Source organism: Rhea pennata, chromosome 2 (assembly GCF_028389875.1).
Source record: "Rhea pennata isolate bPtePen1 chromosome 2, bPtePen1.pri, whole genome shotgun sequence".
Lineage (NCBI taxonomy): Eukaryota > Metazoa > Chordata > Aves > Rheiformes > Rheidae > Rhea > Rhea pennata.
Genome location: NC_084664.1, coordinates 52,376,600 through 52,392,302, shown reverse-complemented (window position 1 = coordinate 52,392,302; position 15,703 = coordinate 52,376,600). Strand labels below are relative to the sequence as shown.

General features: G+C 45.1%; 1 protein-coding gene across 1 annotated transcript in view; it reads right to left on the bottom strand.

Annotated features, from left to right (window-relative positions):
- The window catches only part of ITGA9 (integrin subunit alpha 9), a 218,778-nt gene that overhangs the window by 186,891 nt on the left and 16,184 nt on the right, over positions 1–15,703 (bottom strand). Inside the window, exons 4-7 of the mRNA XM_062567896.1 lie at positions 14,191–14,314; positions 7,022–7,089; positions 2,608–2,737; positions 923–1,008 (exon numbers count right to left, since the gene is read on the bottom strand). Of these exons, the coding sequence (XP_062423880.1) occupies positions 923–1,008; positions 2,608–2,737; positions 7,022–7,089; positions 14,191–14,314 (408 nt within the window). The remainder of the gene's footprint in view (positions 1–922; positions 1,009–2,607; positions 2,738–7,021; positions 7,090–14,190; positions 14,315–15,703) is intronic.

Sequence of the window (15,703 nt, the reverse complement as noted above, 5' to 3'; positions counted from 1 at the left end):
TCAGATTTCCTTCCCCTCAATAACATGGGTGGGACAGCGTTAACCACTTTCTATCAGGGACGTGGTCGGGATTAGGTTATCAGTGACTGCGGAGAGCACAGCAGGACTGCCCAGCGTCACGTACTGTCTCGCAACATCCCTCGCACCCCCCTTTGGCATTTGCTCCTGCTACCCACGTCCCTCAGGGAGGGAGAATAACAGCAACTTCGTCAGGTAGAACAGCCTTTAACTTATAGAGCCAGCTGCTTTCTCATGGCACTCTCGTTTTAGCAGCTGTTTTTCCCCCCTCCTTAGCCAGAGCTTAAATCTGTTGTACAGAGGAAGCAAGCTGGAAGGACAGTGCATTGGAGCAACCACGACAGAGCACCTGGGAGGAGGAAACCAGGTCTTTGCGCTTGTCTTCTTGGTAGCAAGAAACATCAACATACTATGAAGTTTTAAAAGAGATACCAAATCTACTTGTAAATGGCATTTCACGCCATTTCAGATGCTACCCTAAGGGGAATAACGGAACAGTCCATACGCAAAGTATTGCAAAGTGTATGAAGAAAACAAGCAGAAGACAAACTCTCTTTCCCAAGTTTTCTCATTTCCAGGCAAGACTTAAGTGAGGCTTACAGTAATATGTTAAAAATCCAAAGCAGAAGTGGCATTAAAGAAACCTCAACAGTGCCTTTTAAAAATAGCTATTTTAAGGATTGGGTGGGAGAGAGAGGAAAGGGAGGGAGGAGGGAGGTGAGGCACCAGAAGGGACAGGTGGAGAAATCTGCTGACCTCATCCAAGTACCTCACCTCTCCCCTGCACAGTGCTCCAAACTACTCTGTAGCCAAAAATCTCTTGGTGTCTCAAACTTGTGGGAACTGAACCAATTTTTTTCCCCAGTTGCACCTGACAGTGTTATTGTTTGACATAAAGTCACACCTTTCCGACGCCTCCGTCCTGGGGAGCTCCTCCGACAACGTCTGTGGTAGTCGGCTGAGAGAAATGACCTGCTGTCACCGCATATCCTGTGCAGGAGATGGGGTGGGATGGGAGAGGAGAGGGGAAGTAAATAAATAAATAAATAAAGTCACAAAAGGAAAGAGCCTGAGGAACAGGTCAGCCATCTGGATTGTACTCATCACATTTCACAGTTCCTCTCGGGCTGTGAAGAATTAACATTATACAACTATTTTTTGTCCAGGACGCACCACCATTCAGCATGAGCACATCACCCCAGGAAATCACAGCGAGCTCTCCAGCACTCATCCAAAAGCCAAAAGAGTAAAGGTGCAGGTGGAGTTTGGCAAGGAGCAGGTAGCAGCAAAACAGAGCGGGGGAACGGTTAGGTAACCATGAAGCCAGCTGTAAAAAGGAAAGGGAAGCAATAAAATAAAAACATGTATTCACATGCATACACAATCAGAATAAAGAGATCACATCACTGCAGAACAGTATCACAGAGGGTGACTCACGTCAGCTAGGAAGAGTTCACCTTCAGTTAAAATCACTGCCCAAAAAGGCTTGGAAAATTAAGTGCCTTCTCAACTTGGGGGGAAAGCAGGGGACAGTAGACAAAGAGGGCAGAGAAGTTAATGGCTTAAGAAGATTTTTGTTTAGGCAAGAAGAAAAATGGCAGAACAGATCAAAGAAAGAGCGTATTTGAAAGGAGATCAAAGATTTGGTCTTATTTGTTACGACAAAATGATATATAATAACTAAAGAAGAAGAAAGTACTTTACTTTCCTTCTAAGGCTGTCTTATATTTAATTTACTCTTCCATTTTGAATTATGAGTCTCTTGCCTACATGATAAACACTATAATTCAGGTCTATCAGTGATAAAACCTATATGTGTTCTTAAACGTATGTATATACTCCCCATTTAACCACCTCCAAACAGCACCTTCTAAGTAGTATATTTTTTGTTACACACTAAAGGTTAAGGGGGAGGGGGGAAAGAGGTCGTCACTGTGAGTCTTCAGTCAAATCATACCAAACTGCTATCTGTTGAAATATCTTTTCAGTCTCAACAGTCTTAGGCATTAGGGATTAGGAATCCTTTAAATTAATTACATTTGTGATATTACCTGATTTTAGAACAAGTAAAACCTACTGTCTTAACATAACAGATAATTTCATACTTGTAGCCAATCCTTTCACAGTCTCCTTCTGTTACAAGTCACAGTGCTATTTTTGCTCAAATAAATTAGTCTCTGCAATATACTGTCATGTAATTACATTGTGCCCATTTTACAGGCAGATGCAACCAGGTACACAGCCTAAGCAGCGACACATAGTGCGCCCACCACAGGGCAAAGGCAAGAATGCAGGAGGCCCACCACCAGCCATATCGCTTCTCCATCCAAATGCATTTTCTGCATTATTCAAAGAATTATGGCAATGTTTTGTTTTGTTTTGTTTTTTAAGTGGATATTCTGGCCACCTCTTTACCTATACATATTTCCAGGTAGGTAACCCTTTAATCCAGTCATTCTTCCTTTCCTGCTTTTCATAAAACACTCTACACCATCAAAAACCACCAGTGTCAGCTTTATGGCATCCAAGCCCTGAACTACGCTGTTGAGCCGATCCCATTCTCGCAGTGAGCACCAAAGAGCGGCTTACCAAGGTACGTGTATCGCCTGGCTATCACGGCATCATCGTTCAGCTTGTAATACATGTTGTCAGTGAGATTCAGGACTTTGACAGTTCCTGTCCAGTAATAAGATCCCGGTGCCCCCATGATGACCAACTCCTACAACAGGAAAACCAAAAGGGAGTGTGAAGGCTGAAAATCAAAACCAAGAAGGAATTCATGCTTCATGGAGCAATGAGAAAGGGGAGAGGACATTAACTTAAAACACTAAGTCTATCTATAAAAATCATCGTTTTGTGTGCACACAGATGGCATTTCTCTTCCCAAACACAGAGGTCACTACACAGACCCTGAAGATACAAGGTCTCACTTTGTACAGACTCAGTGTTGCTTAATGGTCCACCACCTCAGCAGGAGAGGAGACCTTCCACGGCTTCACTAGCTATCAAACTCAGCCCTGCTAATATGGTCCTCCCCAAAACACGCCTCCCCAAAACTGCCGCATTTTCCTAGCAGCCCCAAGCAGAAGTGAAGACCTCCACCACGTGATGGAAATGCTAGTCTGCCCAGACCCCCTCAGCTACAGGGCGTGCCTCAACTCTGCCAACACGCTACACCAGCCAGCACTGGGAAAGATGGGGCTAACTATCACGACAGGTTTTCATTTTATGACTACAAAGCTAAATAGCCGCCATGCCTCACTCACTCAAAGAGCGAGGTCTGCGTAATTTGAGGATGGAACAGTTTGCCCTGTTCTGGCCTCAAAATTAACAATACAGAACACTCTGTAAGAGCAAACCTGACTATGTTTCATTATAGACACCCAGACTGATTTAGGATTTTAAAAGACTGGAAATGAGGCTTTTTTTTAAAAAAAATAAATATTTTTAATGTTTGAACCGAGATCACTGAAACCTGATATTCAAAGCTAAAAGCTTGCACAGAACAACACTTTTGATTAAAAAAATAGAGAAAAAAAATAAAAAGAAATCAATGCCCAGACAAAAAAAAATCCCATCATTCTCGTGAGCAGGTGAAGTCACAAGCAAGAGCAGAGAAGATGCAGCAAAGATACCACAGACATTTTAAATGGTAGTTATGACGGAGAAGGTGGGAAGAGGAAAATAAGGTGAGCTCCAAGCTAAACCCTACACGCTGAAATTGCTGGCTGACCTCCAAGCACAGCTGAAAAAGCTCGGAGTAACATTTGATGATTTAGCTGCGCAGCTCAAGTGAGAGTGGGAGCAGGAGGTTATATCAGCCCATCGTAAGGACCAGCCGCCTCTGAAGTAAATTAACTGACTGAAAACGTGCTTCCATTTCAATATCCTCCAGAGTGACCTTTCCTGGCCGCTCCTGGATGCAGCTCGTAACCTGCCCCTGAATACCTATAAGAGACGTCATATTGCTCAAAAAGGCTAGTTTTTCCCCCTCATCTGAATTGCTCACTCCACAAGGACAGCTGTGTGTGCAACACTCAGAGCTCTTTCCCACTGAAGGAGAGTGCACTTAATAATTTAAAAAGTGATTAAAAAAGTATTTTCTTCTAACAATTGCCAACAATGCAAGTCACCTTATCGAGTACCAGGCCATAAAAAGTACAAATATCCCTGTTTTGCTGGTTATTCAGGAGAGCACGATAAAGAGAGGGGAAATTCTTCCTACTTACAGATTTGTAAGAAAACCGTCTTGTTCTGTTTTACTTTTCAAACATGGAAATCTAGATAAACCTGTAAACCCAGCTCCAGGATATTCTTCCATATAAAACAGGTATTCTTACACACAAAATTAGAGAGCTAATGCACTGACCTGCAATATTCAATGTGCATTTTTTAATTCCAATCAATTGTGCTCTGCTTGCAGAAGACTAGCCTCTCCCTCACTGCTGGTAACACAGTATATGCATTTTTCCACTCTCTAGGACCAAGCTTTAGCATCAAATAGCAGTGTATATGCCATGGTTAAGGCACATGCTTATTTAAAATTCCTCAAGGTGTCTGTCCTACCATCATTTGGTCAGTGGTGATCTGTTGTTTACAGAGGAGGGAGACAACCAGTTCTTTCAATGAATGATAACATCACGCAAAAAAATTTTTTTTGATAACAAACCAATTTTGTAAAGAAAAAAATTTAAGGGAGGAGACGATGCAGGGTGTGCTCCCTGCTTTCCACCAGGGAACTGACAAATCAGGGCACCGTGAAGGACTAAACATTCAAAATGACCCAGGTTGCATTTCAGCACCTGCAAGCAGAAGGCACGTTTGGTGGTTGCAGGTTCTCCAAGCAGAGCACCAAGGGATGCTCACCTCGGGGCAGCCAGGTCCAGCCCATGGACAAACGGGGTGAACCTGTTCCTCTGCAAAATACTTCCCTACTCAAGTAGTAATGACTCTCAGCCCAGTGGAGCACCCAGGGTCAAGCCCTTGCTCTGTGAAATATTTGTTTGTTCACCAGAACAACAAAACAAGATTGACTGAGAACACATTGCCCAAAAGCATCTCCTGTCTTCACAGGGGAGCTTCCTTCCAAAAAGTGGCAGGTGTGGGTTTACATACCTCTGGCAGAAGATTGAGTTAAGCCTGGATAGCATTAAACCTAGGTAGGTTCACTAGCCCTGGAACTAGTGGGAACCTGCATTTCCTCCTAAGGTTGTCTTTAAAAGGGGGGAAAAAATGTCATTTTGGGAAAAAAAAAATAAAAAGAAAAAAGAAGGAACATTTTCCATCAAGCAGAATTTTAAAAAGACTTCAGTACGAAAAAACATATCTTTTGAAATTTAGCTTGCAAGACCAATTAGTTATTATACCACTTCTGTCACTACTATTTTGCTGCTAAACCAAAACTTCAGTCATTTGCACAATTCCAGTGGTTTGCAACCTGAACCAGTAAGTTCCAAGCTCAGGAGAGCAAACCCTCTTAACTTGGCTTCCTAAATTTGGACAGACTTTGCTCAAGTCCCGAGGAAACTGCAGGAATCCCCTTAGCACGTGACTGAGAAGTGTAACGCAACGACCTCAGCACAAGTCACTTCTCAGCTCAGGCAGGGCAGAGTAGCGTATTGCATCACAGGTTGCATCAGTTTTAACGTAAAACATCGCTTTATGCAACCAAACTGCAAAGTCTGAGGTATAAAACCCCTTTTTTTCTTGCCCATGGCCCTGAGCACAGCAGGTCCCAGGCAGGTTTAGTGCTGGTGGGGGGAAAACAGCACTGTGACCACCGCACCTCCCGCTCCAGACAGCGTCAAATGAAGGAATTTCATAACCAGCCCCTGGGACAGGACTGCAACGCTCCGTTAAAGAGCGAGATGTGCTTGGCAACATCTTTTTTCCCTTGGAAGCAGCTGTGCCCTGGAGGTCATGGGATCACTTACTGGCAGAAAGAGCGGCACCAGCAGGACAGAATAATACAGTGGGGGCTTGCCTGTTTGACCAAAAAAGCCATTTATCTGCACTTCCTGCTCAGTCTGGAAGCGCTGGAGCTGCCATCCCATCAGGCTGAGTTAGCGAAAGTTCAAAGACATCATTTGAACCGGGCTAGCGAAGGAGGACTGAAGGCGCGGGAACAGAAACGGGCCCGAGAGAGCAGATGAGACAGGAAACAGCTGTGGCTGATGAACATCCAGTCGTCCCACAGTACCTCGGGGGCAACATCACCACCATCTTCATTTACTCAGCAGTCACCTTATCCCGTCTCAGAGAGGACACCTTGATTCTCCGTATATCACCCCAGACAACGAACTGCACAGATTAATACATCTATAAACAGAAGGCAGCACCCACCTGACACGGCAGCAACTAAGAATTCGATGCTCAAAGAGCTTTTTTGCCTGGAATATTGTAAATACGAACACAGACACGAGCGAATAAATTCACCTCTGATACAACTACAACATGGCAAAATCTGAAGCAGAAGGACTGAAATGTTTTCTATCCTTTTTTTTTTTAATATATCAATATGCACAAACAAAATAATTCAGGGAAGACATCATCCCTCACAGAAGATAACAGTTAAACTTAAGACACAGAGAAACCTCTAGGCAAGTTTGGGGATATGTGTGATAATGTACCTGGGTTGTATGTGATACTACAAAATACTCCTTGAGGACAGTGTTCAGAGCTCGTTCATTCATCGTTTTCCACAGGCTTTAAAAAATAAGCCTGTTTCCATGTGAAACACTTCATATGAAGTTTGCAACACAGAAATCCCCACCCAGAATGGTGGGAGGGCAGAAAACATAAGAGATGGGAGGCTGCTCACTGTGTTTATTAAAGTTAGGACGGTACAAAGGAAATGTGCTAAGTGCATAGCCAGCTGCTGAAGTCATATTTTCTGGTTCTCTTCCCTGGTGCACAAGGCAAAAACAAAATGAAAATAAATGAAAAGCAGGAAGGGAAGCCCATTCACAAATCCGACCCCTGCGTCGCGCGCGTCTCTGCTCACCTCGGTGAAGAAGCCCGCGATTCCAGCCTGGCACGAGCCGTGCTCCTCCCCGTATTTCTTCTTATACTCTGGATGGGAGAAGAAGGGGAGAAGACAAACCACGGTCACTTCAGGTCGGCTCACTGTTCGGGATGCTCGGTCCCACGGGGACTGCGTGCACCGAGCCGCAGGGCGCCCGCGCTGCGGCCAAGGGAGGAAAAACGTCAAGAATCCAGCAAATCTCAGAAACGCAGAGGACGCTGCCAGCCGTGACGGTCGACCAGGCTTTGCTGCAGAGGAGCAGCAGCAGGAGGAATGGCCACAGGTCCCTCCAACAGCGTGGCCTCACCGCAGACTTTCCCTGACCACTTAGCCTGGCGGCAATGTAGAAAACAGGCAACAAAACTGAGCCTAAAATCCTTTTTTTTTTTTTTTTTTTTGCCCCACTGCAATGCTAACAACGGCGCTATCAGGGCACGTACAGGGTTGCCACAGCATTTCTGATGGAGGGACCCTTTGGGATCATCACCTAGTTTGGGGGATGCTGCTCTTCCTGGCCACATGTGCAGAGCTCACCGTTCACAGGAGATGCTGCCTCAATCCCTGTGCCCACAGTTTTTGCTTCTCCTGTGAAGTTTGAGCAATGCCTACTCTATCCCTTCGCTTTTCCAGTAAAAGAAACACACAAGTTCTTAAGAGATGGGAAAATCTTTTTCCCCTCAGCCCTAATCCAAGTATTTTGATTTTTAGGAGGATCTGAAATGCACAGCTGGATCAGAGGCTTTGCAGGGTTCTTTCCCCTCAGTGTTATGTTCAAAGATCTACCACATTAATGAGTGAACAACTTAATATATTGCCAATTTCTGAATATTATAGTATGTACCAAAGGGAGCACCAGGGGGAAGGGAAAAAAAAAAAAAAAAAAAAAAGTAATTCAGCCTCCAAAAGCATTTACCTTATAGTCTAGTCGCTTTTTTTAAAAAAATCATCATTAATTCATTATTAATGATAACAGACTTCCATGAAATTACTGAGTATATCCCCTTCTTTGGAACCAAGTACATTTTTCATGAGCCATATTTTATTATCTTGACAACCAAAAGGAATTATTAACAGACTGTTGCCTCCTCATAGAATTTTTTATATATATGTATATATATAGGTATAGTGTGTGTGTACATATACATACACACACACGCACAACATACTGAAAAGACTCAATTTTAAAGTAATCTTTTCTGAGCATTTATATTAGTAAAAACATTATGAATCTAATCAATTAGGTGACAAGTCTCTCCCTAACATCTGAAAAGACGCTTGCAATTCCCGTACTTTGCTGAAGTCACCCCAGCTGCTGAGAGAGCGAGGTTTGATGGGACAGACTGCTCAGAGAGCAGGGGCTTGAACCTCGAAGCCATTGGCTGCCGAGACTCACAAATAAATAAATAAAAAGTAAAACCAACGCTGAGTCGGCTATGTTATCTCATGGCTATGAAGAACGTGCTGAGGCTGTGAAATGCTGGCTTTGCAATTTTTTTTACTTTTTTTTTTTTTTTTTTTTTACAATTTCGTGTATAGACACGAACCCTTTTTACTCGGATAGCAAACCTGAATGTCTTGCTGTGGCAGATGTCTGACTGCTGCGTGTGAACCCCGCTGATGTTTTGATAGATTTATAAGTGTTATATTTCACTATAAAAAAGTGTATTAGCCTTGGCTCATGGTTTCTTTAAGTATATCCTTCAAAAAAACCCCAGTACAATTCATCTTGAAATACAGGAGGAAAATTGCCATGGAATATTTAAATTTATGCAGTGAAAGATTTAAGTCAGGCAAATAATGAAATAACCATATTGAATGCCGGAGCATAGGATGAGAGGCAAATTAAACTTATTTTGTACATCGGATTTTCAAACTTCTCCTTTTCTGCTTTGATAAACAGACTTTGGCTTAAAGACATGACTCAACTATTTTATTGAGCTTTTTGTTTTCATAGCACCCCATTTACATGGTTGGCCCTTACATCAAGCCCTCTGTAGCACAAATAGAGACCTCAAATACTGCCCCACAAATCAGTTTTGACATATACTTTGCCTCACGCTTTGCCTTCTGCCTCCAAACCAGCACCCTGCAGAACTGAAGGCAACTGAAAGGCAGCATCCACAAGGATTTGGAGGTGTAAATGATCCAGCTCACACAAGCTGTCCCTTGAATTTACTTGCAAATAAAACACAAGTGAATATAAAACTGCAAGATGATGACAGAAGAAATCATAACTGTTTTAGCAATAGAACAATGTGGTTATTCGGGGTTGATAGATGATTCCACATTTTGTGCAGTCAGGCATTTAATGAACATACAGAATTACTTTGTTTCTTGGGATGAAGAGAGTATTGATTTTCTTAAAGGTTTTTCAGAAGATACAAGAATACGTGCACAAAAATTAAACTAGTTCTCCAATCAAGTTCAAAAAATTTAATCAAATTTATAGTTTTGTTTCTTATTATAATATAATGTTGCCTACTTTAAGGAAAAGAAAACCATACAAATTCAGATCTAGGAGTAACTTGAAACAAAAGCCCCAACATCAAAGGAGCACAACACAGCTGATCTTCACCTGCAATATACTTATTAGAAAAAGAATAGAAACAAGCACATTATTGTTCGCATTGTCAGGCAATGAAAAACCAATTATTCTTTAAAGGAGCTGAACAATTACTAACTGCAATGTGTTAGGAATGGGAAAGATTTGGCGGTTTCAACGACTGCGCAATAAACTGGCTTGGTACATCCCCTGAGGCTTACCTTTTAACAGACATAGTTCATCGTTTTTTGGTAATATTCAGCATTCCTAAGCCACTTACATTGCTGGTACTATCTGCCCAACTAATGGCCTTACATCTCATTAAGTAACTGGTTACACTCTGGTTGTAACAGTGGTGGACAGCAGGGATTGCAGCGTTTCCAGCGGATTCTGAGTTTGCCTATTGCCACTGCTTCTGTGAATTGTGAAGAGACATTAAAACGTTGACGTGAATACACACCTGGCGCAAAGCCACCCCTCCTCTTCACACGCATCCCGACGCCACCATCCCGCAGAGCCTCCTGGAGGCCTCTGACTCCTCCAGCCTCCCTTGGTGGAGGTGCCCTCTCCAGGACATAGCAGTGGCCTCTGTCACACATGCTATACCTCCATCCATCCATCCATCCATCCATCCATCAATACAGTAAAAAGGTCAGCCAGCAGGGGACCATGCAGTAGTTAAGTCAGATCACAGCTTTTGCACACCCGAATATCAAGATTTACATGAGGCTTAGATGTTGCATGAGGCTTGATATTGCACAGAGTGGGTCCAGTAGTTTCCAGGTAGCTCCAGGCGATACAACTGCTGTCACAAATGGCTCCTCTGGTTTTACACATCTGTCTTTCCTTCACACCCATCTGCACACTGCCGTGCACCGCTGCTTACACAGGCCACAACCCACCAAATTAATTACTGAGGCAACCGCACAAAGAAGTAAGATGGGGCTGACAGTCGAGCGCCTTCCTGACTCCAAAAATATGCCATGAATAAATACGTAAAGCAAGCAAGCAAGCAAAAGATGGCAGTGTTTTGTAGCCAGGGTGACCTTAGGTTACGAAAGCTGAGGAAGAAGTAATCAGATAATAAACAAAAAGGATAAGCCATGACATGTGTAATGATTCAGAAGGCAGCACTCTGCAACCTCTTCTGACACAACAGAGAAGAGTGTCTAAGCCAGCTCCAGGACCATAACATACCGTCAGCTCCCCAGTGCAATAAAACCCTTTAAAATACTTTATCTGCCATCTTCCCAGATGGAAGCAAAATGGATGGCTGCAATAAACCATCATTTGTGCTGGAAACCAAAAACATCCGTTTAAATTGTGATCTCCTCTTTCCTATCTTGCAATGTTTCACTCCGCTGGGAGAAAGCGGTAGTAATCTTTCTGACCAAGCGCTGTGGTACTGGGTTTACACCACAAAGCAGAGAAGTCTTGATGGCTCCCAGAAAACCAAACGCGGTCTGGACCCTGCGGGCAAACTCGTGTTTCCCTTCGGACGGGAGGCGTGCGAGCAGGCTCTAGCCCCCTCATTTACTAACCAAAGTGCCCATCAGCGTTCCCCACCTCCGCCCCCAGCTCTACCACAGAGGGTTAGGAAACCAGCCCATCTCTTCCCCGTAGAGCTGGACTACCTCTTACGCTAGGCGCAGCCGCCCTTCCTCTTTGCCGATCGACTGCATCAGGGCAGTGAATAGGCAGCTTCCTATTCTTGCAGGCCATTAAAAACAAACCAACAAAAAAAAATTAAACAAGTGAAACCACAGCTTGGAAGGCCATACCTCAACTATACCTCAAAGGACATCCCACTCATATAAACCAGATTAGTTCCTACTCAGAAAGACTGCCTTTAAGTTTTCGGCTTGCTGCTGTTCTCATTAGCTCTCAATAGCTTCCAGACTTCTGTCAGCTGTTTCAAGGAAGCTGGACAAGAACAAGATGGATTGAGACTACTGCACTGTTGCACCACTACCACCCAGTCAGGAAATTTCCATTTCCTCTTTCGTCCTTAATTATTAAGCCTGCTTTACGCGGAGAAAAACATACTGTATGCATTAAGTACGTCTAGCCCAAGGTCGGGCTCCTCTCTGTTTTGGCACCCGGTGCTTGTCACACAAGGTAACAACCCGTGGTGGCGCGCGCGCGTGCACCCTCCCAGGGCTCGCGGGGCTCGTGCTCCCAGCCGGCCAGGCCAGGGCCAGCCCTGGCTGCGGACCGCGTGGCCGCGCCGGCCTCTCGCGGGGCTCCCCCGGCGCAGGAGCACCGCTGCGCGGCGCCTGCAGACCACCAGGCTGCCCCCGGTCGCTCGCAGACACTCTCAGAGCGAGTGGCAATGCAAGGGCGCCCAGGCGCGCGCGGAGAAGCGGCGCTCGCAACCGCAAAGTCCGGCAGGCTCCGGCGGCTGCCAGGGAAGCTCTTAGCTTAGCAGAGCCTCGGTTACGTTACGCATTGCATTTAGTACTGCTGTCAAACTCCCATTTCCCCCCCCCCCTTCAGACTGCTTCTGTTAACCCACATTTTGTTAAAATGGAGGAGGATTTTTCCTTCGCTTTCTACAAGGAGAAGACAGAAAAGTTGCAAAGGTGGTAAAATGAGAGGATTGCCCTCAATCCCTAACCGTGAATCTTTCTGCCTGGATCCCAGCTATCCCTCGCTTTGAGGATCAGGGCTTGTTTTACTGAAACCTGAATGTTTCAGAAGTAAGCAAATTCAGTCATCCCCAGTGATACCTCGCAGCCTGACACCTGACAGCGTGGAGGGATTCAGTCCCAAACCCCCAATTTTCATTCTAGCATACAATGAAATTAAGCCAACATTGTACCGCACCAGCCCCGCCAATTTTCCACTGGCCGCTTCGTGTACACTAGGCCCACACATTTCTATTTTCTAGCAATTCCTGGCAAATATCCTGTCAGATTAGCAACAGTTTTTACTCCAAAGATTTGACACACAGAAAAATACAAGCGGGTTGTCTCCTCCAGGAACCACCTCTCTGCAATGATTTCAGACTGGCAGTTTTTAAGAAAACGCGAGAGTGATGGCAAAGGTGCGTGGGACGCCCTGGAAGTGACTCTGCACATAGGTGGTGATCATTAAAGTGAGTATCAGATGATTTACGTTGCGTTGCTTAAGTGCGAAGCCTTAGCCTGATTTTGCTGGCAAGAACAAAGAATGAATAAAATTAGATGTTTCCAGAACAGGAAGGCTATGCTGTTTATTTGTATTTTGTTGCAGATCAGCTGGAACAGCTGCTTCAAGAAAGACTCAACCCCCCTCAGATTTCAAAAAATGAATAATTTCAGGGTTGGGAAACGCTCAACACATGCTCATCCTAGTTTGCTCTGAGCTTCACCTTGGCTGCGCTGGGTTGAAAGAATCACTGGTCCCAGAGCAAAACCCCAGGTGAGGTGAGAAACCACACCAAAAGAAGCAGAAACCCTCTACCAGGTCTCACCCTGCTCCATGGTAGACCCCATTTCCCAGGCCTCCCAGCTGAGACAAGTCTGCTCTTCAGCAGGAGAGGAAGACACAGGGGCATCTACCACATTATCCCTCTCCCACGTACTAACGTCAGCAGCAAGGCTGTCACCAGCTGCTGCCAAATTTGGGGGGGGGGAGGGAAAGGAAGAAAAAAGAAAATCAAAGGCTTTGTCCACATCAAACTTTGGCCTCCAAACTCCTACGCTTCCTCAGGCTCCGACAGCTGAGCAGGAAAAGATGATGCCCAAGACAGACAGAAGGAACCCTAGAAGGTGTTTTCCCGAGTGAAATGTTTGGGGGCTGAAAAATCTTAAGAGATGATACTCTATCTTCTTCCTAATAACATACTTATATCTCTGGATTACTTAATTGCTGCTCACTGAGGAGAAGCTGTCTCTGAAGCCTTTGGGAAAGGAAATCTGATACAAAAATCACATAAGCACCGGAGTTTGAAAATTAAAAGTCGACACTTGGGATTTAGCGTAGAAACAACAGACACAGTCACCCATTGTTCAGAGCTCGCTCTCTGCGTGTCTCTCCACGTCTCCCTTCGCCCACGTAAACCCAGACCTTCAGAGGTCCCAAAAGGGATCAGACACCTTACAATATCTGAAACATGACAGCAGTTACACTCGTCTGCCATACAAGTCTTCAGGGTGTCAAACAACGCTTTTTCCCTCCAGTATTCTTCTTCTGAATCACAAGAAGGAAAATATTTCCATAAGATGAACAAATTGGTTCCTAGCTACAACACAATTCAGCATATTTACTCCAGGGTGCAGCTAGGCATGAGGCCATGACTAATGGTCTGAGCTCACATCAACATCTACTGATATTCATATAAGGGAGAGAACTTTTACCTGAAAACACTGTTCAAAAATGTATTGTTCTTGTATTAACTAAGCATGGCCGTGCACAGTAATTCACAGGATCCGTTCAATCACAGCACTTTTCTGCAAACTTTATCCAAAGACCAGCGTCCTTCCCAGCTGTGCCTCAAGGCACAGAAACAAAAAGAGAAAAGTATCAGCACTGAGGGTTACAGCAGACAGTTTTTGGAAACAAACAGAAAACACATTGACCATTACAGAAGAGGATATGCCCGGAGGCGACCTCCACGCCTTACCTTCATAGCAGGGCAAGAGCCTCCGGCCGGTGGGCTGCAGGTTGGGTGGGATGATGTTGCAGAAGCCGTGCGGGAGGATGTACTCTGTCTCATAGTAGATGTTTTTCCAGCGATGTGCACAGGCCTAAACAGATTATACCACAGGCATTACTGGCCTAGAGTAACAGGACAGCCCTCCGAGCAAGGCAGGGCATGCAGAGTGCAGGAGCAGGACTTCTCAGTATCACCTTTTCCCCCTCATCCTCTCTTATCCTCCCCTTGCACCCTGCTTTTTCTCAGTAAAGTATCTTCTTACTGCAATCTTCTGCAGTTCATGACATTGCCTGACCTGGTGGCTCAGATCTCAGTCTTCCTATGTTTTCCTAGTCACGCACATCAGCAGGTCTCAGAGCAAGACGGAGCCCGTGCTCCAAATTTCAAGATCTTCCTCATTTTGTATGAATCCTCATGGCCAATGAAGCTCTTCTAAACAGAGGTGCAATGAATAGAACCCCCATGCCAGAAAAAGAGGAAAAATGGGGGAAAAGGGACAGTGAGAATACATGTAAGGAGACCAGAAGGGATGCTAGGACTCAGAGGGTTACTAAGGCCATACTAAGAGGTTACCCCACCAGAGGATGCATCAGTCAAAGGCCTGTATCCTGGAAGAGGTGATTTTTTTCCAGTAACAGGAAAGCTGGACCTGAGTTAGTGATAATGAATTGAAGATAAGATGCCAGAGATTCTGCAGCAAGGAGAGTGGCAACAGAGTCAAGGTGCAGATGAGGCACAAAGAACAGGATGTTTTCTCCTTCATAGTGGAAGATGAGATAAACTTTCAAAATCACAGCTAAAGCAGTCTCACCAGGATACGGCACTCGCTACAATGGCCACACAAAGTCATGCACGCAAACAGCACAGAGCCTGATTCACACTTCCCCAGAATCCATTTGCTCCAAGAATTAACACTCCATTGCTGCCAGACAAACCACAAATAGCCCTGTGCCCGGAGGGTTACTCAGAATACAAGGAAATGTAACGCAAAACAGCAAGGGCTTTGAATTTTAAGACATGCTGGGCCATACCTCCAGCTGGGGCAAGTCACTGAAGTTAGCACAGATGCATCGGTTTGTATTGTCCAAGGCTTGGCCCCATATGCACACAGCCAGCTCTCTGCTACCAACAGTCTCCTCCACATACCTTCAGCTCTTCCCAGAGGCCTTGCATCAGGCCTGCTGGTTCAGCGGGGCCAGGGACTGCCACCTCTGTGATCCCCCCCTCTCCAGAGAAGACACCCTCTCCCTTCCTCCCCTTTGCCCAGCTCCACTTTTCGGACTCGCCACCCCAGGGCTGAGCACGTTGCCTCTGCAAGCACCCTATCGGGGGAAAAACTCTGCAAACTGGGCACAGCTGAGTCACCTGCCCCATAAGGACCTGGGAAACGGGTCAACACTGGGAAACTCAGAATTCAACCCAGCCGCCAGCAGAGGCTCCTTCCTGTGTACTTGACCCCAGAAAGACATAACGGCTAATA